At 34.9% G+C, this 13,890-nt stretch overlaps 2 protein-coding genes across 2 annotated transcripts; both read left to right on the forward strand.

Annotated features, from left to right (window-relative positions):
* Positions 1–617: 617 nt before the first annotated feature.
* Positions 618–7,411, forward strand: LOC107765596 (acetyl-CoA acetyltransferase 2). Its single transcript, XM_016584264.2, has 15 exons — positions 618–822; positions 1,458–1,519; positions 2,557–2,655; positions 2,765–2,938; positions 3,057–3,162; positions 3,687–3,825; positions 4,262–4,339; positions 4,441–4,506; positions 4,900–4,985; positions 5,367–5,466; positions 5,605–5,715; positions 5,794–5,835; positions 6,091–6,177; positions 6,474–6,579; positions 7,223–7,411. Exons 2-14 carry the CDS (start codon positions 1,483–1,485, stop codon positions 6,561–6,563), a joined length of 1,215 nt encoding a protein of 404 aa, XP_016439750.2. The 5' UTR covers positions 618–822; positions 1,458–1,482; the 3' UTR covers positions 6,564–6,579; positions 7,223–7,411.
* Positions 7,412–10,117: 2,706 nt separating this feature from the next.
* Positions 10,118–13,444, forward strand: LOC107795462 (protein NOI4). The gene is made up of 3 exons (XM_016618106.2): positions 10,118–10,312; positions 12,012–12,191; positions 13,183–13,444. The coding sequence occupies exons 1-3, from the start codon at positions 10,307–10,309 to the stop codon at positions 13,225–13,227; spliced, it is 231 nt and encodes a 76-aa protein (XP_016473592.1). The 5' UTR covers positions 10,118–10,306; the 3' UTR covers positions 13,228–13,444.
* Positions 13,445–13,890: the final 446 nt, after the last annotated feature.

Below are 13,890 nucleotides of genomic sequence, written 5' to 3' on the forward strand. Positions count from 1 at the left end.
GGGGCGATGCGCACCAAAAACGTCCCGAGGCGATGGTGTGGGGCGAAAGTCTCAAGAGGCGTACGTGAGACGCGTTTTTTTAGTGAGGCGTAAGCCTCAGAAACTTTTTCAAATTAAAACAAAATTTGTTGAATAAATCATTCATATAATATCCAAATTCTCAAAATTCAGTTTGGTAATTACTCAAAAGTTTTAAAAAAGCAACTGAAATGTATTAAATTTAAAAGTCAAGACCTTTTTTATTGATTGAAACCCTAATTATGGTCTTTCTCAATTCTTTATCTTGTCCGCTAGTCTACCAATATCTCCAAAAAATAACGAATATTCAATTTTATTTTTTATAAATACAAAGAGAACTTCATTCTCCTTCATAGCAGCAAATTCGAAGTTCAAATTACAGGTTAGCCATCCTTTTTGTTCCTCCATATATAAAATTTTATTATTTTCGACTCAAATTACTTATGTTTCTAAGTAGCGTATAATAAATTATTTTGATTAGTTTTTTGTGGGAATGAAGCACATTTAATCTATAATGTCATTTATTTCAAAACCAAAAAAAAAATGAGGGGCCAGTCAATTAAGCCGGTCCAGGATTTTTAATTTTTTATTTTTATGCTCGTGCAGCCCCTCCGTTGTCCCAAACACTACACTGCTTCTGCTACTAATAACTAACAACCCTGCTCCCTGTCCACCCCCACCCCCCGCTCAAATACCCCTACTCCTACTCGCCATCTATATATATCCGCAGTTTCTGTTGGACCTTCGTATTTGTAGTTTTTTCTTGCTCTCTGTCTTTGTGCTTTCCTCCATTGACGCTCAGAGGTAATTTCACTTTGCTAATCATCCCCTACAAACAACATTTCTCAATTTGCATCTCTATTTTTTCCCTGTTTATTTCTGTGTTTCGAATTTAATGTTCAAATTCATACGTATTCCATGCAAATTCATGCTTTCATGTTTTAGTTTTTGATTGAATTTTGAGTTTTTATTTGTTTTCTAGTTTAGATCTGCGATCGAATCAGTTGAAGCAACTATAGATTTACAGTTTTCAGTGGATCATTTGAGCATTTTCTAGATCTAATTACGTCACAATTGCTGTTTATTTTTTAGTGTCATTTAATATGCTGCTCATATAAAGGAAATAGAAAAAAGAAAAAAAAAAATGCTTTAAGACATATTTCATAATCCTTTTCTTTCTCTCCGTTCCCTAGCTACCTGAGCTCCCGCCAAACAGTATCAGCTATTTTTCCTTTCTCGTTGGAATGACTTGACTGTCCTCATTAATCGACGAAGTTTTAGGTGCCAAAGATAGTAGCTCATGCTTATGCTATGATTTGATATAATAATCTGAAATTTCTGCAATTTTTGGGTCAAATGATTCATGCTTTTGCTACGATTCGTGCATGCTTATGCTATGATTTGATACAATAATTTTTGATTGTTTTTTATTGAAACAGACATCCATCTTTATACATATTCACAATGGCTCCAGCTGCAGCAGACTCCATCAAGCCTAGAGGTAACACATTTGTTATCTTAGCACCTCACGTAGAATATGTGTAGACTGTTCTGATGTAAAACATAGCAAATCGATTTAGCGATGATGTGATTGCAGTATGAGATCTCTGTAAAAATGATTTTCATGGTGTACTCGTGTTATTAGGAGCAGGGCTGTTCTTTGGTCCTAAAGCAATTCGCATGCAAAGATCAACTCTTTTATGCTTAAGCAAGAACTTAGCACTTTCTTCACTTGTGTTTTTTTTTTTTTTATTTTGCGTAAAATTTAAAATTAGAAAAACTGACTTACTGTAGACAGTGTTTAGGAAACAATCATTTGATTTCTATTTGGAGGATATTGTCTTCTGTAGATAAACAGGAAAAAGAAATATTTTATCTATCTCATTGTTTTCAACGTTCCTAATAAACTGAAACTGTGATCATTGCTATAAGTCTGTCTTACCATGAGAAATAGGTGTGTCTGACTTTAGTTTTTGCTCCTATATGTGGATTTCATTCAGCAAGTCTTTATTTTGCATTGTAAGTTGTATATACACGAAACGCGGAAGCTTCAAATGCACGTTTCAAGGTTCACTTGTATTCAGTTACTTAAAACAGACTTTAAATAGATAGGACGGTGCGGAAAAAAGTCACTTAAAACGGGAAAAAACTAAAATTGCTAGTTAAAACCTTTACAACGGAATGTTCTTACTACTTTTATTTTATGTAGTATGTGCCGTGGAGTCCAATACTGATAGCACATCTTAATCTCCTTTCCAAAACCATAACTTCTCTACTGGAGTTCCCAGTACAGAGGACTCAAACAGTTGATTCCAACTTATTTGGTATAGAGGCCTAGATGATCGATTGATAAAAGTCTCCATTGTCAAAAACAGTAATTTCATTATGTTTGATGTCTCTCATCCTTTTATCTGATGAATTGGTGCAGAAGATAGCTGGATCTATGCTTATTTAGATTTGGTTTGCTATGTCATGAAAAAAAAATTCCAAACTGTTCGCTCTGATAATTGCTCATTCTTTGTGCTTTAATGTGAACAGATGTTTGCATTGTTGGTGTTGCCCGTACTCCAATGGGAGGCTTCCTTGGTTCTCTTTCTTCGCTGTCAGCGACCAAACTTGGATCAATAGCCATTGAGGGTAGGACTCTAGCTATTTTACACTGTTATTTCATTTGTGAAAACCCCCGATCACTGGCAATTGCAATTTCGTTGAGTTTCAATTAATCTCTCTATTCTTTGAACTTTAGGTGCTCTTAAGAAAGCTAATGTTGATCCATCACTAGTAGAAGAAGTATTCTTTGGGAATGTCCTCAGTGCAAACCTGGGACAGGCTCCTGCTAGGCAAGCAGCATTAGGTGCAGGAATACCCAATACAGTAGTTTGTACAGCTGTGAACAAAGTCTGTGCATCTGGGTTGAAAGGTGTGCACCTTCCTGTTATATTGATTTCCTAGAGACCTCTTCCCCCTTTTACAACTGTTATGTGAGTGAAAGAGGTGGTATTCATTTCTGACAAGATATAATTCTTATGGCTTTGCAGCAACTATGCTTGCAGCTCAAAGTATCCAGTTGGGCATCAATGATGTTGTGGTGGCTGGTGGAATGGAAAGCATGTCCAATGTTCCGAAATACATTGCAGAAGCAAGGTTTGCGTTCTTCAAGAGTCGAATCATTGTGCTACTACATTTTGTTTGAGCTGTGAAGCCCCTAGTCTCCCCTAAGCAAAGAAGGATAGTGATACAGTTGAAACTTTTTTTCGAATGACGGACTTTACAAAGAATGATGCCCTTTCCCAATTTTTTCCCACATTCCTTAGGCACATCTCATAGTAATGTCTACAACTTCATACCTACCCGTGTTGTGATTCAACAATGTACACATGTCCCCAATTCTTAATAAGCCTAACAATTGCAAAGCCAGCTCGTATTGCTATTGACCAGCTTTCCTCACTTCTTATTTTTCATGCTTCCACCTAAACCAGTTTATGATCTGTTCTTTGTCAGCCAAATTTTTTTTAACCTCTCCCCACCGAGTTTTATATGGTTATTTATTGTTTGGAACATGGTAGACTGTTGCGCTGGTCACTTGTATTTTTGCCTTTGAAGAAGTTCTGATTAGTTATGGTACTTCAATTCTGTGTTATCAATACCCTTCATTGCCATGATTGCAGGAAGGGATCTCGTCTTGGACATGATAGTCTTGTTGACGGAATGCTTAAAGATGGTTTGACTGACGTATATAAGGATTGTGGTATGGGAGTTTGTGCAGAAATATGTGCTGAAAATCATAAAATCACAAGAGAGGAGCAGGTTTGTCTTTTTCACACGTCTTTGCTTTTACTTGATGTGCTGCAAGGTCGGCTTTGATTTTAACTCTGACGTATAGCTTTGTCTGCTCTTGGTTTATCTAATTTTTGCTTATATGCCAATTCCTTGCTATCTTTCCTTTTGCTTTGTTTTGATGTTTAAAAATAGATTCCACCATTTGAAGAAGGTTCCGCTTTTGTGAGAATCAATTAAAGGTTCCGATACATGCTGTCCCCCACTTTTCTAATTTCTCTTTTTATTTTTTAATATGAAGTTGAACCCTTTAGATTATCTATCTTACCACACTCCTCATATTTGAAACCAAAGTAAAGTAGCATTCTGTTTTTTCTTTGATATCAGCCATCTGCTTTGTAAATTTGCTGAAAATCTTTTTATTTTCTGAAGGAGTCCAGTACTTATGTCTCACTTATATATGCAGGATGACTATGCAGTTCAAAGTTTTGAACGTGGCATCGCTGCTCAGGAAGCTGGTGCTTTTGCATGGGAGATTGTGCCGGTAATATGACTTGCTCTTGGTCTCTAAATATTGCTCCATACTCAAAAAATGCATGTTACAGTTTGTTTGTCGCTGTTCTGACGAATCCTGACAATTTGCAGGTTGAGGTGCCTGGGGGAAGAGGAAAACCATCCATTATTGTTGATAAGGATGACGGTCTAGGAAAGGTGAGTACATTGAGTTGGCTTTTTGTCACTCAAAGCAAAACAAAATGACATACATGCTTTGTTCTTCACATCTTCTCTTCAAGTATCAAGTCCTCTTTGATACTTAATTTACTGAACCTCAGACCTACTTGGATGAGAAGAGAAGTAGAATAGCTAGAAGTGAATATTAAATGCAGCATAGAAATCACTTTAATTTCTTTTTTAGCGGGATTAAAGAATATTAGGAATAATTACATAGTACCCCATCTTTATGCCTTCGGGGCACCAAAAGGATCAGATATGTGAATTTACTTTTTTGGCACTTAAAAGATGTTCATGATATAGTCACGTGCATTTATAGTGCTTGTCGTCTCCTGCCTTTGTCACACATATAATTTTGTTTCCGTCTTGCAGTTTGATGGTGCAAAATTGAGAAAACTCCGACCAAGTTTTAAGGAAAAGGATGGTACTGTGACTGCTGGTAACGCTTCTAGCATAAGGTTTGTGGACTTAATTTTGTTCTGCTAGTTCTCACATGTTTAACAAAAACTGTTTGTTAACCTAACAAACAAATGCATCTCCTACTCCAATACATTTTAACTACTCTAAATATTACTTGCACTATCGATCTCTCTGAAAGTACTGCATCGCAAAATATAGCTGATAAAGATCACCTAATTACAGTAACAGTATCTTTACATTTCTGGTTCCTTTTGAAAAGTGAATATATTACACTTTGCATCCATAGAGGGAGTGAAGTTATTCTAGTCATCTACTACGCTGCCTTAAAAACATTTTTTAAGAACTAGCTACAGAACTTCAAAAGATTCTTGGTCTTCCTTTCTTTAAAATTAATGGCAAGTGAAATCTTTCGTTTTCAGTGATGGAGCTGCTGCATTGGTCTTAGTAAGTGGAGAGAAGGCGATAAAACTTGGACTAAATGTGATTGCAAAGATCAGTGGCTATGCTGACGCTGCTCAGGTACTTTATCTTTGAGTAAAGATTTAAGGCTACCCTCCAAATAAAATACTAGTATTAATGGATAATATATCTTTTTGTCTCCTGTTCTGGTGGATAGACTTGCACTCTTGATGTTCAAATTTGAATTAAATCTTGCAGGCACCTGAATTATTCACAACTGCACCTGCTCTAGCAATTCCAAAAGCTATCAAAAGTGCTAGCTTAGAGGCTTCTCAAATTGACTTCTATGAAATTAATGAAGCTTTTGCTGTATGCACTCTTACCTAGTTCTTTTAAACTAGCATGCTTTATTTGTGTGAGCACCTTCCTTAACAGATCTGCTTGCAGGTGGTATCTCTTGCAAATCAAAAGCTGCTTGGTCTTAATCCAGTAAGTTCACTATCTCTCCAATAGGCTGTATTATTGAGATTCAAAATTTGTTACTCTCTTCAACCTCGGGTTTTTTTCAGATGGGATCTATTTATTTTTAGAAAACTAATTTGCAGTATATGCTTTTATGTAAAAATGGAACAAGGATAAGATACATAAAGGCATAAATTATTTGGTTTGCAGTACTTTATTTAGTATGGCAACAAGCATGGAATGATCCGTACAATGAAGTAACGTTTTGGTTTGTTCACTCAGGAAAAAGTTAATGTACATGGTGGAGCTGTATCTTTGGGGCACCCTCTTGGATGCAGTGGAGCTCGTATATTGGTTACACTTCTTGGGGTATGTGTTATTACTGCAATACATAACTATTATTGGAATAAGATTATAAATGTTAAGAACATAGCCATTCCCCTGCTCTCTTAAATTTTTCGTCCTTTATTCTGCTAACCATGAAATCTATGAACTGGAATCCCCCAACTTTTACTTTTGGTTCTTGTCATAAATTTTTGGGTTTTTAGTTAAATGGTTGCTTCTTGTAGTTCTTAATATGATCTTGTCTCCTATTCATGGTTGTTGAAAATTTATCATCCTTTTGATGTTTGTTTCACATCCATTTTCCCAATGTGATGTTTCAGGTATTGAGACAGAAAAACGGCAAATATGGCGCTGCTGGTGTTTGCAATGGCGGAGGAGGTGCCTCAGCCCTTGTCCTAGAGCTTGTGTAATCCTTGTTGGCTTTTGGTAAGTCTGAAGATTGGGAACTCATTTGAGAATTAAGTTTACCAATGTGATATTGGATATATACTATCCTTGCATTTGCTGCTATGGATTTCAGAGGTGCTCTGATCGATTTTCAACCGGTTAGCGAATGGTAATTAGAATCGGAATAGTATGTAAGGGATGTTTATTAAGATAACCACAATTCCAGAGCTACTTGCTTTAATAAGGGTTCTCCAAAATTTCACCAGTCAATTAACAACTGAATTCATGATCATCTTTTTTGTTCTTCAAATAAAATTAGAGCAGCTGTACAATGTAGTTACTGGTGCTGTTAAACATTGAAAAACAATATCTCCTTGACTCACAACATAAGCTAAGAAATGGTTAAATCGCTAGGGGATTGCTCATTGAATTGCCATCTCTTGTCCTTGTCCCTCCGCCGCACCCCTTCCCACCTACAACCAGAGAGGGCAGTCTGGTGCACTAAGCTCCCGCTATGCGCGGGTCCGGGAAGTGCCTTCCCACCTCCAAGGCTCCAACCAAAAAAAAAAAAAAGAAACATCCCTTTGCGGAGAAATAGAGCAATAAAAAGTTCTAAGTACAAGCCTTATCACTTGCATTGGAGTCATTTTTTAGTTGCCTTAGCAATTGCTTCCATTTGCAGGTTACATGGTGCTTGCGGTGGATTAGAAGTGGCGGTGCGCCTTCAGCCAGAGATGATTGTGCAACCTCTGTTTTTTTTTTCTTTTTCCTTGTTAGTGTTCTTTCAATTTGTATTCTTCCTAAATAAATGAAAGTTGCTTCTTCAGAGTTAAAGACAGATATCCCCTCTCCCCTCTCCCGATTTCAGCAATCCAATTGCATTCCTCATAGCACTTAATCCTCACAATATTTGCAATATTTTCATGTGTAGGCAATATAGTGTCCACATTTGTTACATGAAAAAAAAGGAGTTCATTAGTGACTTTACATTCACTAGATAGAAGTTCTATCGCCATAACCTTATCAGACCACGACAAAAGACTGAGGATTCCATAGAGTTGCATATCATTTTTCCAGTTGTAAGTAACAACTGTCACGTCCTTAGTCTTGAACTAAGCGTACATTCGGCATTTGACAACTTATTTACGATCTTACACAATTCGGTCATGATCTTGCTGTGCCAAGTCAGCCTAAAATACACACTCAAGATCGCTAAGGGAATGTTAGATAAGAAAGACAAAGAGAAATTTGCCAAATGAAATTTTTTATTGTATAGAACTTGATTATTTTGCTTGATGAATTATAAATGAATGACCCCCTTTATATACTAGTCTCCTAGGGGCTAATATGTAAATATTAATTGTTACACAAGTTCTTAATATTTACAAGATAAGGCTTTCTCTAGAACTCTCTACAAATCTAGAAGATTCCAAGGATTTTTCTAGCAAATCCATAGGTATCTAAGGTTTTCCTACGGAAATGTCCATACTTCTCTATAATCTTCTCACAAATGCTAGCATTCCCTCATATGTAAGCTTTCAAGCATTAATATATGCCAAATGGCACATACGTGGCATGGTGATGTGGTGAATCATGACACAACTATGTATATCCAGTAACCGGTATAAGAGGATGTTCATAGTTAGCTAATGCATCATAAAAAAAGAATTGAATTTCAATAGCTTGCAAACTACTGTATATATAAAAAATCACCTGCTTTTTGCAAGGCCTCCGCTCATGTCATACAACTCCAACTAGCTCTTAAAAGAAGATTTACAATATCCTAAGGCTCTTGTACACAAATTTATTTTTATTTTTCCTAAGGGTCTTTTGGAAATAATATTTTTGTCTTCTTGAAAGTAGGGGTAAGATTTGCGTACATATTAACCTCCCCATACTCCACTTGTGCAATTATACTGGGTCTGTTGTTGTTGTTGTTGCCGTCTTGTATATTAATTTGGAATTATTAATGAAAATAGCAGCTAAAATCATAGGAAAACCATTAATTTTAGCCAGCTAAGTATGAGATGTCCATTGGTGTCGTCCTCACCCCCGTTTAGAAAAACAAAAAGAAGCATCAATAAATTACACGGAATTGCAGACATTATATCCTTAAATTACAAATTCCTATGTCATTGAAGTAAACAAATCAAAGTGTTACTCCAAGAAAGTGGTAACCAAACAAGAGGATCCAGTTGTAAAGAGAAAAATACCATAAACTATTTATGGCCTATATATCAACTTGTAGTATAGAGGCTCACAATCTTAGCCTCGACCCTTGTGTTCCAGCTATGTAATCTTTATGGGGTTTCCATCACAATATGCACCACGCTTCCGCCCTTGTGTTCTGGCATGCGTATTGAATTCCTGACTATTTATGATAATATAATATCGTTTTCTAAGATATATTTATTTTTACTCCGTTCATTTTTAGTTATCAAATATTTTAAAAATAATATTTTATTTTTATTTGTCACTTTTTCGTATATAAAGAGAAAAATATTTTATTTTTCTTATTTTGTCATTAACATTAATTACTCATTCCAAATTATTTTCCAAATCTATTAAGACTATACACCAATTAATATGAGTATGAGTATCATGATAAATTATGCATTTTATTTATTATTTCTTAAGAAGTGTGCAAAACCAAAGTCAATAGTGGACAAGTAAAAAAGAATAAAGAAAATACTTTTTAATTAGGTTGTTTAAAAATTGGTTTTTTCTTCGATAAGATTTTCTTCAATATTCAGTACATTTTTCCTATCCGATCACTCTAAAAGGTGGACATTTTTCATTAAAATAAAAGAGTTCATATTCTTTTTATCGATTAACTTTCGGCTCCTTATTGAACCAGAAAAGAAAAGTATTTGATTCTTATTTTAACATATTCCTATTTAGTCGAATTAAAACATTTAAATTAGAAAGAAATGAATAATTAGCTTTCGCATTTATGTCAAATTAAGACAAGTGAGACTTGCTTTAATGTTCGAGCACCTCCATCACTAATCCATGGATTAAAGGTTTGGGTCATGTGAAGATAAATAGACAATAAAAACTTACATAAAATCAATGTTAATACTAAATTAGTGTATGAATTAATGAATAATGACAAGTGTTACTCAACTATTAAGATGGATGACACCAATTAATAAATACCTAATATGCATTAATCAATGAATTTAAGTTATATTCATTGTCAGTATAAAAAGTATTTACACAAGTAACTATATTTAATAGGATTGCTTGAGATTTTTTAATAAATTATATGTAATTAGTCTTTGCAGTTTAAATAGTGATGATATAAAAAATATATAATATTATTTTTTAATCAATTTATTTGAAGTAAACTTATATACGAATAAATCTTTTCAATAAAAACACCATTCATCTTCCCAAAATGAGGTGGGGTTACAAATTCTTAATTTACATTTAAATCATGATGAAATTCATCAAAAAGAAAAAGAAAATAGAGAATTAAACCTGAAAGTGGGCCCACAATCGAAGGATGGCCCACTTTGAAGCCAGCTGTACGTCTATCTATCTACCTTCCATTTGAGAGTCTCTTTGCTTTCTCATATTCTCCTCTTTGTAACCTTTCCGTTTCCATTTGCAGAGACAGAAAGGAGAGAATTTCTCTTTCCTTTTTTATTTATAGCACAAAAAAAACTTTACAAATATAAATAAATCAAATAGTATTCCCAAAAGAGACATAACCGTTTTGTTTTCCGAAAGAGTTTTCTCTCTGTTTCTGTGTAAAGAAGTCATGGCGGTATGATTCTCAATCCCCTTTACATTTCTTTTATTATTTTTTTGTTTTAAATAAAAAATACCCTTTTTAAGATTTTGATTATGGGCTAGTTCTTTGTTCTTCTCTGAGTTCCTTTTGGTAAAAAGGGGGGAAAAGAAGAAAAAAGGAGAAGAGTAGGCTTATGAATTATCCAGTTTGTGTTAAAATTATTGTTTATAATTCTAAGATGTTTTATTTTGGGTGATTTATGATATTTTAGGTCTTAGTATAATTTCTTTTTGAGATCTTACTATGTATTTTGTGTCTTGTTTTAATGTTGAGGAAAGAAACTATCTATTTTCATGGTGAATTTGTTTGTTTTTTTGGTTTTTGTTCTTGCCCTTGTTTGAAACCCTTTTTCTTTTATATTTGAAAGATTGAATTTTTGGTTTCTTAGAAGTTAAGTGGTTGAAACTAATAATAGAATAGAAGCTCATAAGGTTAATGTTAATATCTTGGGATTTTTTTTTTAACGGTAGTGATCGGTCTATTTCACCGAGTTCCTGCTATTTCACACCAGCACAGATACCGAGTAACTCTGTCCGTCAAGGCTTTAACCGATGAAAAAAAATAACTGGTTTAGAGGTAGCAGGTACAATAGTATGTTCGCCCAAGCTCTGCCCGAACACCACCGTCATTAAAAAAAATAATACTCAGACATTTCCCTTTTATTTTAATGCTTTGTTTCTGTTTCAGTCATTCTAATTCTCTCTGTGCTAAGAAACAGATTGATTGTGTGAGTTTCTAGTTTTTTTTGGATAAAACAGTGTGCTACAACCTTTTGCTTAATATTTTGAAACAAATTCACCAGTAAATGATAATATTTGCTTCTACAATTTACTTATATGGTTTTGATGTAATCCTATTCTTCTGAAATATTTACTTTAACAGGCGAGCTGCTATCTGCTGGCATATTTGATTTTATTCATTCGTAGTAGTCAGCACCTGAATACTTTTCTTTATTTTGGATAACAACAAAAACCATGACAAAAATAATGCAATGTACCCGAAATTGTAATGCTACACCAAGTTGTGATTCAAAATCATGTTCTGGTCATATGCTTTTCTGTGTGTTGTGGGGGGGGGGGGGTGTTTGGGGGGAGGGGGAGTGATCCATGGGATAAACGGAGCTCCCTATGTCCTTTGCCCCATCCCCTTCCCAGTAGGTTTTTGCATACACTTGAGAATCTTATGTGTGTGCTCTCTTTTGCTGCTTGACTTACTTTGCAATACTGAAGCATTTGCTTAGTGCAAGCCATAGCTTGGTTATTTTAATTGGAAATACCATTTCGTTAGGCTAATTAATATATTTATCTATTTGACGATGTTTAATCTGCCATTAGTAGCTTTTTTGTACCTGTGTGATGATTTGCAGCTTCTAATATTACCTCTTGTGACATTTCAATATCGTCAGCAATCATAATCTAGCCCTCTGTCTGATCATAGCTATTTGTGAAATGTGAGGGGAGGTTTTATGGATGGGGTGGGTTGATGATATGATGCTTCTTGTTTCTGTCTGATCATAGCTATTTGTGAAATGTGATGCTTTGACTTGTTGATCATTAGTAGGCATTTATCATGTCAATTCAATGTGTTGTTGATGTTATTATTATTGTTATTGTTATCTTTATAACATAGAACTATAGAACTGCAATAATCTGATAGTTATATTTCTCTACAGGAAAAAGGGCGTCCGCTTCCTAAGTTTGGAGAGTGGGATGTAAATGACCCAGCTTCAGCTGAGGGATTCACAGTGATTTTTAATAAAGCTCGAAATGAGAAGAAAGCTGGCAAGATAGACTCACCACCGAAAGGTGACTCTGCACACAAGAATAAAGCAATGCTTGGAAAACCTCAGTCAGTAAGTTGTTAACCACATAATGGCTATTAGTTCTACTTATAAAAAAAGGCTATTAGTTCTGGTACTTTGTGTTATATTATAGTATTAGTACGTGTTACCATTCCTCCCTCAACTTTGATTGTTTGAGGAAAAAGGACACACTAAGTTGCGTTTATAGAGAATGTTGTTCGAACTGGTGTTCTAATAGTATGTCCCATACTAACAGCTGAACTAAAGGGCGATTGTGGTACAACATCAATTATCATTTTTCAAAACAATAAAGATTAACATTTGTAACGATATGTTCTGTATTATTTACAAAGGATCCATTATATAGTTGAACAATTTGCTTTTGTAGATTAATCCATATATCAGAGCATTTCTGTTTATGATTTGTATTTTTGCTTTCTGCCTGTGTTTTCAAGAGTGAAAACACCCGAAGGCTAAGAGTTAGTCTTGAGGGAAAATCTGAGAGCAGTCTTTCTTTCAGTACAGGTGCAACTTAGGAAGGGGTTCCTAAGTGTGTTTTCAAGAGTGAAAACACTTAAGGCTAGGGGTAGCCTTCTTTTTGTACGAGGTAGTACTTAGAGAACGAGCTTCTTTGTATGCTCGAGTTAAATACAAAGTTACTACTAAAACTGTAGACTATCTTCAAACTGTATTATTCTCATCCTACAAGATCCTTAGAAGTTACTACTAAAACTGTAGACTATCTTCCGTTTCTTTTATAGAACCTGAATCCAAATGCCATGCATATATCATCAAAAAACAAGATAATAACAAATAACTCGAGGAATTCCACCTTAGTGAGTAAGCAGTATACTATGTTATTATGCAAATTCTCCAAGAATTGATTGCTTTCATCAATTATTTTTGGAGCTTCACTATTTGGAAAAGGTGAATATGATTACTGATTAGTTGTGCATTAGTATTTTAGTTTTTTCTTAAGTAGCATGTCTGCATTTTATACGTAAATTTCAGATTATGACTTTATGGGTGCACTTTCTTTCAGAAAAAATGGTTCTGCTGTATGCAATCTACTGCGGCAGAATCATGAACTGTCTTAGCTCTTACATGCTGCACTGGAAAGTGATGTTGGTTGGAACCAGACGATACGAGTGCGCCGTATAACACTGGAGCTGTAGTCAAGATCTGATGAGGAATACTGGGATTTTTGCTGTTGTATTTTGGAATATTTTCTCAAATTGCAGGCTTTTGCTGCCAAAATATGAATGATATATATTTGTTTATTTTTTTAATCTTAAGTTCTTAACTACATTATTGCTCCTATTATTTTTATTTTCTTGCCAAGGCTAAGGACAGATTGGTTGTGTTAATTGATTTATTGGCGTTCTTGATTGGCTTTCCTTGCAACGAAAACATAAATATCGGGAGCTATACAAAGACACACACGCACACATTTATCTAATTATCATTGTTGTAAGGTGTTTGTTTAAATTAGCTTCATTAATCACACATAGTTTGTAGTTATTGAATTGTTTTCTCCTATTATCTATTTACACCATTACCCTTGGTATAACTGGTAAAGTTGCTGCCATCAGGAGATCACGAGTTCAAGTCGTGAAAATAACCTCTTGCAGAAATGCAGGGTTAGGCTGCGTACAATAGACCCTCCGACCCTTCCCGGGCCCTGCGCATAGCGGGAGCTTCATACACCGGCCCTTTCTTTATCTATTTACAACATTATAAATGACGTGAA

Source organism: Nicotiana tabacum, chromosome 2 (assembly GCF_000715075.1).
Source record: "Nicotiana tabacum cultivar K326 chromosome 2, ASM71507v2, whole genome shotgun sequence".
Lineage (NCBI taxonomy): Eukaryota > Viridiplantae > Streptophyta > Magnoliopsida > Solanales > Solanaceae > Nicotiana > Nicotiana tabacum.

What these genes read in the sequence shown, in the direction of transcription:
- LOC107765596 (XM_016584264.2), top strand. Translation starts at nt 1,483, where the DNA reads ATGGCTCCAGCTGCAGCAGACTCCATCAAGCCTAGAG. An exon ending in CTGTGCATCTGGGTTGAAAG is followed by an intron (nt 2,939 to 3,056) that starts GTGTGCACCTTC and finishes ATGGCTTTGCAG; the next exon opens with CAACTATGCTTGCAGCTCAA. An exon ending in AAATTAATGAAGCTTTTGCT is followed by an intron (nt 5,716 to 5,793) that starts GTATGCACTCTT and finishes ATCTGCTTGCAG; the next exon opens with GTGGTATCTCTTGCAAATCA.
- LOC107795462 (XM_016618106.2), top strand. An exon ending in TGCTTGGAAAACCTCAGTCA is followed by an intron (nt 12,192 to 13,182) that starts GTAAGTTGTTAA and finishes ACTTTCTTTCAG; the next exon opens with AAAAAATGGTTCTGCTGTAT.